This window comes from Diplotaxodon limnothrissa, linkage group LG10, assembly GCF_057381915.1.
Source record: "Diplotaxodon limnothrissa isolate DT_005_m linkage group LG10, D_limnothrissa_male_GT1.1, whole genome shotgun sequence".
NCBI classification, from domain to species: Eukaryota; Metazoa; Chordata; class Actinopteri; order Cichliformes; family Cichlidae; genus Diplotaxodon; species Diplotaxodon limnothrissa.
In genome coordinates, this window is record NC_140605.1 from 6,841,038 (window position 1) to 6,859,115 (window position 18,078).

Genomic DNA, 18,078 nt, shown 5'->3' on the forward strand with positions numbered 1-18,078 from the left:
TGTTGACAGTAAACCTAGAGCATTCGAAATAACAAGCATTGCTGGTGAGAATGCTCAGTTATCACCAGTTTGGTTTACTCTTCTTTGCAGAATTGTTTTAATGTCGTAGGGCCTGGCACCCACATATGGGCACATCACATTTTGGGTTGTCTAGACCACAATACTACATTTTGCTCTTTCAAATTGCTTTCAAATGAGCCATATTGCTCAAAGGGGCACAATTGTTGTTTCTCATTTTGTTTTTATACTCAGGAAAAATTCAGCTGTGTTCAGACACCAAATAAAGAGTTTTGCACATCATTATTCAATTGTGACTTTATAGTGTTCTATCAACAGTATAAAGCCCAAATAGCAAAGAGAAATTAAAAAGGCATGCCATGAAAGAGTTCGGGTCTTTGGAGGTTAATTCAGCTACATTGAAGGGTTTTCAAGCATAAGCATGAGACCAAAGCATGTAATCTGTGTCCAGACTTTGAGTCTAGGGCAATAAAAAAAACATACATTTGTTTTTTGGAATTAATCACAAGTAATTAATTATGTAAATACTGGGGGCAATTTCTCAAAAAGCCAAATGCGTTTGATGAATTGACATGTGGCAACACTGTCAGGACTCCTGCCATGACACAAGAAGCACTGCAAAATAAAAGTGCTACATGTTTTCATTTTTTTCACATTATCGTAATCTCTGGAAAAATGATGACCTAAAATTTTTCAGTTGTGTGATTAATCAGTGGTATTGCTGGCTGGTTTTGAGTTCTAGGCCATGCAGAGCACTTTCTTGTGTTTTGGAGTAACTCCTCCCACATCTAATGACTTAGTTATGATGATAGGTACCTCTTTCATGAACTAAAATTTCAGCCTACCTCAGCCACTGGTGAAAGGGCTGACTGGACCCTGTTTTCAGAAATGTCAGGCACTCTGTTTGGTATTGTCCCAGAAAACATCTGTGCATCAAATAAAGAGGGTAAAAAACACATAAAACTAAATAACACATCAGCATTAAATGACTTTTCGAAAACTCAAACCCGAGACAGTTGTCGTTTTAATCAGATAAATTTAAAACTAATCAATGATGCAATTATATGTGAGCAACACTAATATGCCAGTACCCGAGTTGGTAAAGTAAGTTTTATTTTTTGACTAATGTATAAACTGCTATGCAACTTAGTTCAAGTTCAAGTACAAAGTTTATTCGCCACATGCAACTTAATCTATATTAGTATGTACATTACTATTTGTTGACTTCCTTTTCTATTAATAATATAAATCAGCAAAGCAAATAATATTAACTAGATATTTAAATTAAATTCAGTAAATGGTTTCCTTCACTGACTGGGTCAGGTGCTTTCAAATATACACACACACACACACGCAGCATGGACACCTAGGTTGTCAATACAACAAGGAATGGTATGATTTTCAATCGGATATACATGGTACATGGTAACAATTTGAAAATCATACCATTCCTCGTACTCGACTTGTATCAACATCCCAGGTGTCAATGCTGGGTGACAACAACACCTCATCAGCCTTTTATGGCTTTGGGGTAATGAAAAAAATATTAGTATTGAAGGCCCTCTACTGGAGAACTTGTGCATTATCACAGTGCACCTAAAATTATACTGCTTCACATTTCAAGTGGGAAGTCAGAAATCTCAGCTTCCATTTCGGAGTGCAAAGCCCCCTCAATTCAAATTTGACTTAAAGAAAAGGAAGAAAGGAAGAAAAACCCCCATCATCACTCACTTCACATTATCAGTCGTAAAACTGAAACGTTTTTAAATCTGTATGACTACTGTTGTGTATTTGTGACAACCCTATCCATGAAAATGCTGAAGCAGTGTTTTTGGGCTGGCTTTGGGCTTTATTGCTAATGATAAATGAATGTCTCTGCCTTGCTTAAAGCAAAGATATCCTCTTTTATTGCTTTTCCTAATGGAACGCATTTAACTTGGAAGTGACATCACTGCCAGCTATGACATTTGACTTTTGGTAAATGGAGCACAGCATTAAGGCAATAATTTGTTGGAGAAAGACATTATTTGTTGTTTTGCTGTACACCACACAGTGAAATTTAAACCAAACAATGAAAATGTGATGAAGTGCAGATTTCCAGTTCTAATTCAGTTTTAAACTTTTAAAAAAGTTTGCATTAACCGTTTACAAATTCTAGTCATTTTTTAATAGGCCCACATTCTCAGAAGCTTGGAAATAATTGGACAACTGTCTGGCAAGCAGTTTCATAGCCAAGTGAGGGCTGTTCCCTTGTTATTTTATGACAAATGAAGCAGATATAATATTTGAAGCTCATTTAGGCTGCTAAATTTATATTCTAGAGCTTTTTACCCTACTTTTAAATATGAACCGCAAATATATGTCAGTGCAAGTGAAGGAGGCCATCACTAGCTTGAAGAAGCAAAATAGACAGTGAAAAAGAGAGTGAAAAAGCTTAAGGAGTATCCAAAATCAACAATCTGGTACATACTTAAAAAGAATGAATGCACTGTCAGCAACACAACAAGGTCTGAAAGACTACGGAAAACAAAGTGGATGATTGCAGAATTCTTTCCTTGGTTAAAAAAAAAAAACAGAAACAAAAGCAAAACAAAAAAAACCCCAAAAAGCTTCATAACATCTAGCCAAATCAAGAACATTTAATGAGTGATCATTGTCAAAATCTACAACCAAGAGACGCCGTGATGATTATAAATACAGTGGGGCAAACCACTGGTTATTGCCAAGAACAGGAAGGCTACAGAGAAAGAGAACCAGCTCATGATCCAAACCACAACATACCAAATCATTTGTCAAATATGGTGGTGGCAATAGTTATGGTACGTGCATGTATGGCTGTAAAACATGGGTGGGGGGACTCCAGGCCGTAAGGGCCGGTGTCCTGCAGGTTTTAGACGTGTCCTTGATCCAACACAGTTGATTTAAATGGCTAAATTACCTCCTCAACATGTCTTGAAGTTCTCCAGAGGCCTGGTAATGAACTAATCGTTTGATTCAGGCATGTTGATCCAGGGTGACATCTAAAACCTACAGGACACCGGTCCTTGAGGCCTGGAGCTCCCCACCCCTGCTGTAAAATCACGTCACTAGTACTTCTTGATTATGTGATTGCTGAAAGATGAAGCAGGATGAATTCCTTAGGGCAACTCTCTGCTGTCTTCCAAAAACGGATTGGACAGTGCTTTACAAGGCAAATGAATAATGACCCAAAGCATACTACAAAAGTAACCCAAGGGTTTCTTAAGGAAAAAAATTGAATATTTTTCAATCTCCAAGTCAGTCAAGTAATTAGATTAGAGCATGTTTTTCCACGTGCTGAAGGCAGAAAGAACCACAAGCAAGCAGGAAATGTAGACGACTGTAGTAAAGGCCTGGAAGGGCATCTCAAGGGTTGAAATACAGCATTTGGTGATATCCATGGATTCTGGGCTTCGTTGACTACAAAGGATTAAAAACAATCCTTATATTTAAAATTATGCTAGTTTGCCCAAGTAATTTCAAGTCTCTGAAAATGGGGGACTAATTATAAACTGTCTGTTTTCTGAAGAGTTAAGGCCAAACACTCGAACAATTTCTTGAATTGAAAAGCACTTACATTGATTGTTTGATTTAAAATCCACTGTGGTGGTGGACAGAGGCAAAACTGCAAAAAGTATGTCGCTGTCCAACAAGTTATGGACCTAACAGTATCTGTGGCTTATCAAGTGACCTACCTCTCGGTTTGTGAGGGCATGTTCCCCAGCTAGCAGCAACATGCTCAGGCCCCCCATCTTTGTAGGATCTAGTGAGGAATAGCGTTAATTTACAAAACAGGCCAATATTTTATTATGCTACACTATAATAAATAATATTTAATAATACACACCTGCCATGGCAAAGTTCAACTGTGGCATACTTTCCGTTTTGGGCACTTTTTTGGCAGTGGAGTCCTTGGATGAGTTGCAAGAAAAGGACCAAACTTTTTTGCGGGGATTGCTGACTGGCTGACAGGAAGTGCTCTTAACTGGTTTGCTGGTGGTGGGACACCACTTGTAGCCTGGGTTTGCCTTCATAAAGGCATCCTTGTACTGGAAGAACATACAGAATGAATTTGGTTATAAGCAAACCCTATAAGCAATTTAATTTTCATTTAATTGATCATTTCATTTTTATACTTTAACAAAGTATTTCTATTTCACATTATAAACTGACAAGCAAAAAGGATGGGTAAAAAAAAAAAAAACACCTTTATTTTTTTACAAGCACTTCTTTAAGTACTACTGGCCTAGGATAGAGTACCACAGGAATGAGTCTTAAAATTCAGAAATTAGTTTTCATTATTGTACTTTTAAATCAGAGGAAATTGCATTGAAGTTTTAGAATTCATTCAGAAGTGCACCACTTTGACCCTGCTGAACAAAACATGGAAATATCATGAACTTCAGAGTCATAAAGTAGCCTCACCTCCTTGGCCATGTCAGTGTATTTCTGTTTCTCTTTGGGTTCCAGGACAGCCCACCAGTCAGCCAGGATTTTGGTGGCCCCGCGATTGTCCAAGCGAGGGTGTTCTTGCCGCACCAGGGAGCGGTGGCGTTTGCAAAAGAGCAGAAAGGCATTCATTGGCCGGCGTGCCCGCTGTTCGTTTGTGTCCTCCTCCACTTCCTCTGTTGTGACTTCACACTGTGAATGCTGTGTCTGGTTGAACAGCCCTGCCTGCTAATAAAAATTTAATAAATTCCTTTGATTCAATGTTGCACCATAGTTTCTGTCTGATTTATTTGTAATAATCTGAAATATTAGTTATTCAGTTGGGCAGAAGTTATTACAGGAACAACCTGTAGTGGAAACCCACTAACCTTCACCAGCTCCTCTTCATCTTCTTCCTCCTCCTCCTCAGAGAAATCAAGAGCCTTTTTGGAGAGAAGTGGGTGCCACTGTAGGCATTTGCGCTTGGGGCGTTTGCCAGTGACCTCCCCTGCAACAGGTGGCTCCTTGCTCCTTCCTCCACCCTTCATCGTACTACTGCACCTAAAGCAAAAGAAAAGAAAAAACACATCAGAATGGGCACTATAAGTTTGTACAAAACACACAGTGAAAGCATCAAGCATGGAATCTGTGATACTTGCTGACAAAATAGATTTTACTGGAGTGTTATAGTAATAAGATACTGTGAACAAGTAGGACAAAGGTTTACTTAAAGCTGGTGTCCCTGGGCATGCAGTGCCAAGAAATAGTATTTGCCCCCTTTCTTATTTCTTTGTTTTTTGGCTATGCTATACACTGCTGCATCCAATGCTTTGCACTGTGCTTGGGGATGTTAAGCTGCTAAGCCATAGAAAACCATTTCATGAAGATCTCTATTCACTGTTCTTGAGCTGAAGGTCATATGAAGTTTGGAGGTCTGTAGTGAATGACTATGCAGAATGTTGTCAACCTATGTGTATGTGCCTCAGCCAGTGTTTGGTACTGTAATTAAATTACTTTTCCACTGAAAAAGCAGAGTAACTGATTATTGTTCGTTTTTTAATTACAGTTACTTACAATGTACTTGTGTTAAATTGTAAAATAATTGAACTCGCTGAATATCATTATTTAATTTCATTATTTTATCATCTAAAGGTAAAAGTAAACTCTGCCGCTATAACATTGATGTAGTGCAGGTGCACGTCATTTCACGCCAGTTCACTGCATAGTTGTATCCTGAAGTGGAAGATGTCGGACTTGGCTGAAGCGAGTGGCTGCTTTATGAAATGGAAATATTCCCGTCACTTCACTTTTCTGAAACAAGCAGACAAGAACATTAAAGTAATATGTAAGCTATGTCCTGGGGAGAAAAAACTATCGGCCGCTGTCAATAGCACGAGTAATCTACTGAAGCACCTGACACGACGTGAACGTTTTCTGCTTACTTAGATAAGTGTTATGCTGACGTGGAAATGGAGCTTAAAGGGACATTCGAGAGTTTGGAATATATTTCCACGACTGCTGACATTTGGACCAGTCATAACAAAAGTTTTCTCGGAATGACGGCATATTGGATTGATCCTTTTACTTTTGTACGAGGACATGCAGCGCTAGCATGTAAAAGAGTTAGAGGTAGACATACATATGATGTAATCGGCAATGAAATCGAGCAAGTACATTCGGCTTATGGACTGAACTCTAAAGTGACAGCCACCGTGACCGACAACGGGTCCAATTTTATCAAAGCTTTTAGAATGCTCCAAAAATCAGACTCTGATGAAGAATCCGAAGAAGATGAAGAGGTGACATTTACTGATGTTGAGCAGTCCCTCTCCACAGAATCTGAAGGACAGTTTTCTCTCCCTCCACACTTAAGGTGTGCATCACACACACTGAAGTTAATTTTTCATGATGTTGAGAAATGGCTTCAAGCAAATGAGGCAAAATTCATCTACAGAAGTGCAACTTCAAAGTGTTCTGCAATGTGGACAAAAGCAAACCGTTCTTCTGTTGCTTCAGAGTTAGTAGATAATTTTTTCAAGAAAAAACTCATAGTTCCCGTTTCAACACAATGGAATTCATTTCATGACGCCCTGTCCAGGATCACTGACATTCCCCTTGCTGACTTAAATACTGTCTGTACTCAGTTTGGAATCAAATGCTTCACTGATCGGGAGTATCTGTTCCTAAAGGAGTATTGTATTGTGTTGAAGCCACTCACTGTTGCGCTAGACACATTGCAAGGAGAAGAGAACTGCTATTTTGGAATCCTTCTTCCAACTCTGGAAGTCAGTGGTTCGATCCCAGGCTGCTCCAGTCTGCATGCCAAATATCCTTGGGCAAGATACTAACCCCATGTTGCTCTCCGATGCATCCATCGGAGTGTGAATGTGTATCAATGTAAGATACTTAGCACTTAAGCTTAGAAGTGCTTGTGTGAATGGGCGTGATTGGGTGAATGAATTAGCTGTATAAAGCGCTTTGAGTGCTCGGACAGAGTAGAAAAGCGCTACATAAGAACCAGTCCATTTACCATAAACTGGAGCTACTCGCCCAGTTTAAGGTGTCCCTGTCCCAAGCGCTCAAATTACCACTAGTCCCCGCTGTTGCCTTCAATCCTACACATCTCTTAACTCCTCTTTTAGCCATTGGCTTTTTGAAGCTTCTTGTGTTCCTTAGCTAACTGGCACAGATGTTTCTGTATACTATGCCACCTAATTGGTTATGGCATTCCATGTATGCCCTCTCTGCTAGCATCTTGAACCCTACTATCTGAGGTCTGGTGTAGCAACATCTACAGTGGGGCAAAAAAGTATTTAGTCAGCCACCGATTGTGCAAGTTCTCCCACTTAAAATGATCACAGAGGTCAGTAATTTGCACCAGAGGTACACTTCAACTGTGAGAGACAGAATGTGAAAAAAAAAATCCATGAATCCACATGGTAGGATTTGTAAAGAATTTATTCGTAAATCAGGGTGGAAAATAAGTATTTGGCCAATAACAAAAATACAACTCAATACTTTGTAACATAACCTTTGTTGGCAATAACAGAGGTCAAACGTTTACTATAGGTCTTTACCAGGTTTGCACACACAGTAGCTGGTATTCTGGCCCATTCCTCCATGCAGATCTTCTCGAGAGCAGTGATGTTTTGGGGCTGTCGCTGAGCAACACGGACTTTCAACTCCCGCCACAGATTTTCTATGGGGTTGAGGTCTGGAGACTGGCTAGGCCACTCCAGGACTTTCAAATGCTTCTTACGGAGCCACTCCTTTGTTGCCCGGGCGGTGTGTTTTGGATCATTGTCATGTTGGAAGACCCAGCCTCGTTTCATCTTCAAAGTTCTCACTGATGGAAGGAGGTTTTGGCTCAAAATCTCACGATACATGGCCCCATTCATTCTGTCCTTAACACGGATCAGTCGTCCTGTCCCCTTGGCAGAAAAACAGCCCCATAGCATGATGTTTCCACCCCCATGCTTCAGAGTAGGTATGGTGTTCTTGGGATGCAACTCAGTATTCTTCTTCCTCCAAACACGACGAGTTGAGTTTATACCAAAAAGTTCTACTTTGGTTTCATCTGACCACATGACATTCTCCCAATCCTCTGCTGTATCATCCATGTGCTCTCTAGCAAACTTCAGACGGGCCTGGACATGCACTGGCTTCAGCAGCGGAACACGTCTGGCACTGCGGGATTTGATTCCCTGCCGTTGTAGTGTGTTACTGATGGTGACCTTTGTTACTTTGGTCCCAGCTCTCTGCAGGTCATTCACCAGGTCCCCCCGTGTGGTTCTGGGATCTTTGCTCACCGTTCTCATGATCATTTTGACCCCACGGGATGAGATCTTGCGTGGAGCCCCAGATCGAGGGAGATTATCAGTGGTCTTGTATGTCTTCCATTTTCTGATGATTGTTCCCACAGCTGATTTTTTCACACCAAGCTGCTTGCCTATTGTAGATTCACTCTTCCCAGTCTGGTGCAGGTCTACAATGCTTTTCCTGGTGTCCTTCGAAAGCTCTTTGGACTTGGCCATGGCGGAGTTTGGAGTCTGACTGTTTGAGGCTGTGGACAGGTGTCTTTTATACAGATGATGAGTTCAAACAGGTGCCATTCATACAGGTAACGAGTGGGGGACAGAAAAGCTTCTTACAGAAGATGTTACAGGTCTGTGAGAGCCAGAGATTTTCCTTGTTTGAGGTGACCAAATACTTATTTTCCACCCTAATTTACGAATAAATTCTTTACAAATCCTACCATGTGAATTCATGGATTTTTTTTTCACATTCTGTCTCTCACAGTTGAAGTGTACCTCTGGTGCAAATTACTGACCTCTGTCATCATTTTAAGTGGGGGAACTTGCACAATCGGTGGCTGACTAAATACTTTTTTGCCCCACTGTATGTATCTTGTTCTTAGAAGCTGTTCCTGTGCTGCCACTATTACTGCCTCTGTGTTGTCTTTCAGTCTATTTAGTGGTTGTGGCTAGCAGCCTCTCCATAACGTCCATTTGCCTGTGGGACTACAAGGTACTTGTAGCTGACTTGAATTTCTATAATCTTCCCTTTCTGCAACCCCCTCAGTTCTGACTACTTTTCCTCTCTTTGTTACCATCCAACTAAACTTCTCCATTTCGAATGGTATTCCAATGTCAGTGTCGTTGCTGTAGATCCTGGTGGTTTGGATCAGTGTATCGATGTTTCATTCACTCTCGGCATACAGCTTGATGTCATCCATGTAAAGAAGGTGCCTGATAATTGCTCCATTCCATAGTTGGTACCCGTAACCAGTCTTGTCAATGACCTAACTAAGGGGGGTTCAGGCCTAACCTTTGCTGCTCCTGTTTTTCCATCAGTCTCTCCAGTACTTGAGGCTGATCCACTATCCCATAATGTTGTCTTCTTCTGTAAATTTATTTTTATGAATGATAATGGTAAGCGCTAAGCTTCCTGACAAACACATTACCTTTCTTGCAAGTAATAAAAGTAATAATAAAACTATATATTTGTATCAGTGAGATGAGTCACACATGTCTGAGCTCATCTAGTCTTGTTTCTTTCATCTAAGAAATACTGTAAAAATCAAACCTTTACTGTTATCCAAGTATTTAGATGCCAAGAGCAGGAATGACGGCTGAACACTGAGAGTCCAATGATAAAGGGGACTGATAGTGAGTTTAGCACTGTGATATGTCCAGCATGTTACATATATTATTAAAGATTTCCGTATTATGAATCTGGGTCTTCATAAGGTCATAATAGAGACCCCACAGCACATTTCTTTTTCTTGTTGTTCAATTAAAATTAAGGGTTCGCTGTATGGCTGATGTTCTGGACAGCTGTAATATTTATTTAATGTTCACATATTTAGGTTCCTGGAGTGGACTGTTTATACTGGGGTCTACTGCCTAAAGAAGAATCAAACAGTCGTAGCATGGGTAGTGGCAGGATAGACGTTTTTTCATTTAGTGTAAATGGTCTGTTGAACCAGATAAAAAGTAGTAAAATTTAAGAAAAATGAGGAAAGAAAAAGCACATATACACTCAACAAAAATATAAACGCAACACCTTTGTTACTGCTCCCATTCCCCATGGGATGGACGTAGAGACCTAAAATTCATTCCAGATACACAATATAACCATCCCTCCCAAACAGCGGTCACAAATCAGTCCAAATGTGTGGTAGTGGGCACATCTGCTATATTGAGATAATCCATCCCACCTCACAGGTGTGCCACATCAGGATGCTGATCTGACATCATGAGTAGTGCACAGGTGTACCTCAGACTGCCCACAACAAAAGGCCACCCTGGAATGTGCAGTTTTGTCTCACAGCAAAATGCCACAGATGCCACAAGCAATGAGGGAGCGTGCAATTGGCATGCTGACAGCAGGAATGTCAACCAGATCTGTCGCCCGTGCATTGAATGTTCATTTCTCAACCATAAGCCGTCTCCACAGGCGTTTCAGAGAATATGGCAGCACATCCAACCGGCCTCACAACCGCAGATCTCGTGTAACCACACCAGCCCAGGACCTCCACATCCAGCAGGTTCACCTCCAAGATCGTCTGAGACCAGCCACCCAGACAGCTGCTGGAACAATTGGTTTGCACAACCAAACAATTTCTGCACAAACTGTCAGAAACCGTCTCAGGGACGCTCAACTGCATGCCCGTCGTCCTCATCGGGGTCTTGACCTGACTCCAGCTCGTCGCCGTAACAGACTTGTGTGGGCAAATGCTCATATTCGATGGCGTCTGGCACGTTGGAGAGGTGTGCGCTTCACGGATGAATCATGGTTCACATTGTTCAGGGCAGATGGCAGCTGAGAATGTCCCAGTTCTTGCATGGCCAGCATACTCACCGGACATGTCACCCATTGAGCATGTTCGGGATGTGCTTGACCGGCGTATACGACAGCGTGTACCAGTTCCCACGAATATCCAACAACCTCGCACAGCCATTGAAGTGGAGTGGACCAACATTCCACAGGCCACAATTGACAATCTGATAGACTCCATGCGACGATGTGTTGCACTGCATGAGGCAAATGGTGGTCACACCAGATACTGACTGGTTCTGGGTCCCCAGACCCCCAATAGCGCAAAAAACTACACATTCCAGGGTGGCCTTTTGTTGTGGGCAGTCTGAGGTACACCTGTGCACTACTCATGATGTCAGATCAGCATCCTGATGTGGCACACCTGTGAGGTGGGATGGATTATCTCAATATAGCAGATGTGCCCACTACCACACATTTGGACTGATTTGTGACCACTGTTTGGGAGGGATGGTTATATTGTGTATCTGGAATGAATTTTAGGTCTCTACGTCCATCCCATGGGGAATGGGAGCAGTAACAAAGGTGTTGCGTTTATATTTTTGTTGAGTGTAGTTTATCTACAAGACACCCACCTAAACTATAAGGAACAAGAGAAATGAAAAAGAATGGATTTTACAAATGTATTTTCATTTGTAAACCTTCTAGTTTTGGTGCAGTACCACGTGATATAATAATAGAGACCCTAATAAATAATTTTAAAACTTTTCCCATATTTAATATGACCTATAACCTGTACATTTCAACTGGAAAAAACAAACACATCTTTTAGGGAAAAAATATAAAATGAAAAACATACAATGAGCTGGTTGCAAAAGTGTGCGTATCCTTAAAACAACACTTTGTTGAAGCACCTTTTGATTTAACCACAGCAATCAGTCTTCTTGCGTAAACACATGCCATCAAGTAAAGACAGCCTGATTCACCACAAATAAAGTTCAGCTGTTCTAGTAAGATTTTTTTCTGACATTTACTCAGTTGTTTGATACAGGAAAAGGCCATGGTTCACGGGGAATTCACAAAGCATCAAAGAGACCTTGAAGGTATCAGTAATGTGAACGATACAGAAAAATAGGGCTGTTCGATATAACGATATATATTGGATGACAATATAAAAACGTCTATCGTTTCATTTTACACTATCGTTTGTTTCATGGTGTCGCAAAATAAACTGTTTACGGCAATATTTTGTCATCGTTTTGATGGTCACTGTAGTGGCTATATTAATTTCTTAAAGTTCTCTCTTTCTCTTATATTTAATATAACCACACTAGGGATGACAAGCGCCTGTTTTTATGCGTTTTGGTTAGCAACAACGACGGTAACACCATCGCGTGTCCGCTTGTTTATATTCCACATAAACTTTTCACAATAAAGCTCAAGATCCTGTTGAGACTTTTCAAAATAAACTGAATCACGTGAAAGAGCAGATTATTCACGGATGAGAAGCAAAAAAAAAGAGCCGCCAGGTGCTAAAAAATAAACCTTAGACTCAAACGGTAGAACAGGCTTTTCCCCGCAGCACGCCGTGTAATAAATACTCACAAAGAAAATGGCGGCCGTTACAACTTATGTCTAAAAATGTATAGTTTCATGCATCTGTTAAAACACTCGACTCCAGCTACATGACGCGCAGCTGGAAGCACTTCCCGCAAGTCGAGCTGCCCGAGATTCACAGAATTTACAGAAAATGTTACATTTTTGTGATTTATATCGTTATCAGGACGATAGAATTCTTACATCGGGATATGAGATTTTGGTCATATTGCACAGCCCTACAGAAAAATGTTCATGGTGCCAGTTTAGCTCAGTGGGTGAGCAGACATCCAGGTGGCACCTGGCCAGAAAGTAGTGGCCTGAGACCAACCTGCACCCCTTTGTTGCATGTCTTCCCTGCTTTCCTGTCTTTCTACACCGTCTCTATCCAAAAAAGGCTAAAATGCCAAAAGAAAATCCACAACATTGCATATACAGTGGGGCAAAAAAGTATTTACTCAGCCACCAATTGTGCAAGTTCCCCCACTTAAAATGATGACAGAAGTCAGTAATTTGCACCAGAGGTACACTTCAACTGTGAGAGACAGAATGTGAAAAAAAAAATCCATGAATTCACATGGTAGGATTTGTAAAGAATTTATTCGTAAATTAGGGTGGAAAATAAGTATTTGGTCACCTCAAACAAGGAAAATCTCTGACTCTCACAGACCTGTAACGTCTTCTGTAAGAAGCTTTTCTGTCCCCCACTCGTTACCTGTATGAATGGCACCTGTCTGAACTCATCATCTGTATAAAAGACACCTGTCCACAGCCTCAAATAGTCAGGCTCCAAACTCCGCCATGGCCAAGACCAAAGAGCTTTCGAAGGACACCAGGAAAAGTATTGTAGACCTGCACCAGACTGGGAAGAGTGAATCTACAATAGGCAAGCAGCTTGGTGTGAAAAAAATCAACTGTGGGAGCAATCATCAGAAAATGGAAGACATACAAGACCACTGATAATCTCACTCGATCTGGGGCTCCACGCAAGATCTCATCCTGTGGGGTCAAAATGATCATGAGAACGGTGAGCAAAGATCCCAGAACCACACGGGGGGACCTGGTGAATGACCTGCAGAGAGCTGGGACCAAAGTAACAAAGGTCACCATCAGTAACACACTACAACGGCAGGGAATCAAATCCCGCAGTGCCAGACGTGTTCCGCTGCTGAAGCCAGTGCATGTCCAGGCCCGTCTGAAGTTTGCCAGAGAGCACATGGATGATACAGCAGAGGATTGGGAGAATGGTTTCATCTGACCACATGACAAAGTAGAACTTTTTGGTATAAACTCAACTCGTCGTGTTTGGAGGAAGAAGAATACTGAGTTGCATCCCAAGAACACCATACCTACTGTGAAGCATGGGGGTGGAAACATCATGCTATGGGGCTGTTTTTCTGCCAAGGGGACAGGACGACTGATCTGTGTTAAGGACAGAATGAATGGGGCCATGTATCGTGAGATTTTGAGCCAAAACCTCCTTCCATCAGTGAGAACTTTGAAGATGACACGAGGCTGGGTCTTCCAACATGACAATGATCCAAAACACACCGCCCGGGCAACAAAGGAGTGGCTCCGTAAGAAGCATTTGAAAGTCCTGGCCTAGCCAGTCTCCAGACCTCAACCCCATAGAAAATCTGTGGCGGGAGTTGAAAGTCCGTGTTGCTCGGCGACAGCCCCAAAACATCACTGCTCTCGAGAAGATCTGCATGGAGGAATGGGCCAAAATACCAGCTACTGTGTGTGCAAACCTGGTAAAGACTTATAGTAAACGTTTGACCTCTGTTATTGCCAACAAAGGTTATGTTACAAAGTATTGAGTTGTATTTTTGTTATTGGCCAAATACTTATTTTCCACCCTGATTTACGAATAAATTCTTTACAAATCCTACCATGTGGATTCATGGATTTGTTTTTTTCCACATTCTGTCTCTCACAGTTGAAGTGTACCTCTGGTGCAAATTACTGACCTCTGTCATCATTTTAGGTGGGGGAACTTGCACAATTGGTGGCTGACTAAATACTTTTTTGCCCCACTGTATCATGGAACACAGTGAAGACAGTCAAAGTTAAAAGTGGAAAAAATATGGAAAAACAGTAATATTGCAAAGAACTGGGCGTCCCCAAAACTGATGAAACAACAAGACGAAAACTCATCATAGAGGCTGCTAAAAGAACTACAACAACACTGAAGGAGTTGCAGCTACAGTACTGGGAAGTGCTAGTTGTGTACTACATGTGACAGAAATTTCCTGTATTCTCCATATGTCTGGACTATGGGGTAGGTTTGCAAGATGGTAGCCTTTTCTAAAAAAACAAAAACAAAAACAAACAAACAACCAAAACAAAACATCTAAGCCAGGCTACAATTTGCAAAAAAATACTCAAAGTTTCCCAAAAGCATATAGTAAAATGTGTAATAGTATGATAAGACCATGGTTGAACTGGTTGTACGCTTAGCTCTGACAATACTATCCATAACCAAAAGACCACCATACACATGGTGGCAGGGTTATGGTTTGGGGTTGCTTTTCTTCAGTTGGAAATGCAGCTTTAGTCAATTATGTACAGTTACAAACACCAGTCGCTTTTGGATCCAAAGTTTTTGATGTCTGCTAGGAAGATGACAATGAAGAAGACTTTCAACTTTAAAGACAACAAAACTCAAGGATCCCACGAATGCAAAAACAACAAAACAATGATTTCACCAGAAAAAAGTAAAGTTTTGAAATGGTCCACCAGTACCCAGAGTATGTGGGGCAACCTAAAGACATAAGAGATGACCTCACAATCCCAAAGATTTGGAGCATATTTGCAAGGAAGAGTGGGCAAATATTGCCAACTCGAGATTTGCCATGCTGATAGACTCTTACCAATAAGACTGATTGATGTGAATACAACGTATCAGTTTAAGGGTGTGCAAAGTTATGTAACCATTTTTAAACATTTAAAAAAACATTTAAACAGATTTGTTTTTCAATTCAACTGAGCAGGTTATAGGTTACATTTAAACAGGAATGTGTACACTTTTTATATGTACTGTACCTCCTTGGGACCAATTTCTCTTAAAAAATTAAAAATGACAGTCTAATTATTTTTTTCATGTAACAATTTCAATGTCACCTTCTTATTCTAGTGCACTGCTGGTATTTGTAAATAAATATAATGACATCATAATCTCTGGTACAAATTCCAATTCGGAAGTTCTATTTCATTCAAGGGGAAGTGCACTCTTAGTTGTAGACTATTATGAAGAGCTACCAAGCGAAATCATCGTTTTAATAAAATGGCACCCCTGTGTTCAGCTGTAGTTCTCTTACTACATTTTAATGTTTTACACACAAACCAGGCAAATTACTGAACATTGTAAATGTATCCTTTCTGTTTATTTTCACTTGCTGATGTTTAATTTTTCCACATGTTTGCACTTCTGGATGTGTATCAAACATAGGACAAATTTAATTACCATTCAATGAATGAATGATATAATGACTGTGAACCACAGTTAGACTAGATGACAGCAGTTGCTTTTATGAATGTTGTGTGGAAAACAGGAATACTTACTGAAGAAAATTATAGAAATGCTGTATGAGTGATGAAGATGAATCTGTCACAGCAATGACGATGACCTATAAAACACAAGACACCGCTCAGTGATCTTTTACACTTCCATCTCTGCAATGATTCCGCAACACCATGAGCTTGATTGAGTGCAAAAAATGTATGCAAAACAACTTTAACAGCGCATTAGTGAGTAAACATTGCATAGCACGAGACCCCACCGGCGTGAAAATATCGAGAGGCATTGTCTCATTTCAATGAATTCGCCCTTGTAGCCAGAACAAGACATGTAGGCCAAAACCCTTTGACCACCGGGTTCATTTCATCTAACTGCCCCGAATTAAGGAGGCACAGTTGCAGTGACTATTTTGCTACGCAGTGGTCTCAGGTAAATCGGCAGATGCCCGATCGGACTATCTGTGTTGAGGGTACCGATGTACTGTGTCGAGCCTCGTGAACAGTAACGCCACAAAATATGCGAGCTGCGTGAATAAACGACCCGTTCGTCCATTTAACACGCTTCTACCACTAAGCACACATTTGTTTTAAAATCTGCGTGCAAAATGTCGACGTAAGCCTTGACAAGACAGACAAGCAAAATGCGAGTCCATCTTGCTTTGGTTTAGAGGAGGAAAAAACCCAAGTACGGTACAGTAGTGGGGATATTTCACTCCTGTCAAACTCCCCGACAATGTCGCCGAAAATGCCTCCCACACCAAGAAGGAAAACAATCTCTCTGGTTAATTAAAGTGGGAATTTTTTGACCGGGCACATGCATCTGTGGTCAGTGTTTTGCACAGCAGTAGTTCTATTTCCTCACACTGTTACTAGGAATAAAAGTAGCTAGTTAGCTTGCTAGCTGTGCTAACTGGACGAGGTACGCTTTTAATGTGCAATAGTTTCCAATACTGTAAAAAGGTATCGAGCAGCTGTTACCAAAGACACCGACACAAACTGGATTTCACGTATTTGTGCTGTTTCAACTGTTCCTTTACATACAACGCAGGTCTGTGGCCATGTATTTGATGCGGATAGGAGGAGGCGGCGGGGGCATACCACCTCACCGTGAAACAGTTGCCATTTATTTTATACGGCGATTTGAAACAGAACTGAGGAAATATCTGGCAGCACCCTAACCGTGACAACACTGTATGCTTTCTAACAATGGTAAGCAATGAGATGTGGACGAGGGAAAAACATGAAAAGGACAAGCCAGCAGGCGGACATCATGTCCAAACAGCGATTAGAACAATTTTCGGTGTGAGTGACTGAGAGGCTGACAAAACAGCGACTGCTTTTTCACGTAAAAAACATAGAACCACACGTTCTCTGTCATGACCACTCCCTAAACGTCTGAACATACCTCCGGTATCCTGCTCAAGTACCGAAGGGGGCTCTCATCACTGGCGCCGTCCACCTTTTTAACTTATTGACACATCATAACAGTTCTGCACTGGCTGTACGAAAGCAAGCGAGGTCAAGTCGATTCAAAGAACACCAACAGAAACAGGAAGTGGTGTTATTTACCATTAAAATAAAACTTCACATATTTCAGCAAAAATATATCAATCTTCACTCCAGGTACAGGTATTTATTTATATTATCTTTGACGTGTGATCCATGCTCTTCTGCTTATCCGATTCAGGGTGGGGGGGGCTTGGAGAGCGTCCCACCTGCCATAGGGTAAGCCCTGGACAGGATGCGCACAGATCAAGGACCAGGGTTGTAAAAAATTTTCTGGAAGAATCTGCCAGAAGTCTGGGATAATATTGTAATAGTTCATATAAAATAATTACTTTGAATTAATTATGGAAAGGCTGTATGAGTGATGAAGATGAATCTGCCACAGACATGACGTATGAATATAAAATACACTGTTCTCAGTCTTTTTTTTTTACACTGCAACAATTCTGCAACAACATTAGCTTGATTGGGGAAAATGTATGTAAATGACATTTAACAGCGCATTAGGGAGTAACAAGCCCCACAAGTGAGCACAAGGCCCCACTAATTAGCTTTTAATTTATACACACACACACACACACACACACACTAACACACACACACACACAGAGAGAGAGAGAGTATATATTGCCAAATACTTTCTTGTCATAGGAATTATTAACTTCTTCAGTTTTACTTGTGACCCATTAATAAACAAAAACTTTCCATTTTGCC

The 18,078-nt window shown here is 40.9% G+C and overlaps 1 protein-coding gene across 1 annotated transcript in view; it reads right to left on the bottom strand.

The window, feature by feature from the left end:
- Positions 1-17,320, bottom strand: part of bbx (BBX high mobility group box domain containing) — a 46,605-nt gene extending 29,285 nt beyond the window's left edge. The window contains exons 1-7 of the mRNA XM_085364297.1: positions 17,264-17,320; positions 15,904-15,968; positions 4,854-5,025; positions 4,462-4,713; positions 3,884-4,085; positions 3,732-3,799; positions 864-944 (exon numbers count right to left, since the gene is read on the bottom strand). Coding sequence (XP_085220423.1) covers positions 864-944; positions 3,732-3,799; positions 3,884-4,085; positions 4,462-4,713; positions 4,854-5,012 — 762 coding nt within the window. The 5' untranslated portion in view covers positions 5,013-5,025; positions 15,904-15,968; positions 17,264-17,320. The remainder of the gene's footprint in view (positions 1-863; positions 945-3,731; positions 3,800-3,883; positions 4,086-4,461; positions 4,714-4,853; positions 5,026-15,903; positions 15,969-17,263) is intronic.
- Positions 17,321-18,078: the final 758 nt, after the last annotated feature.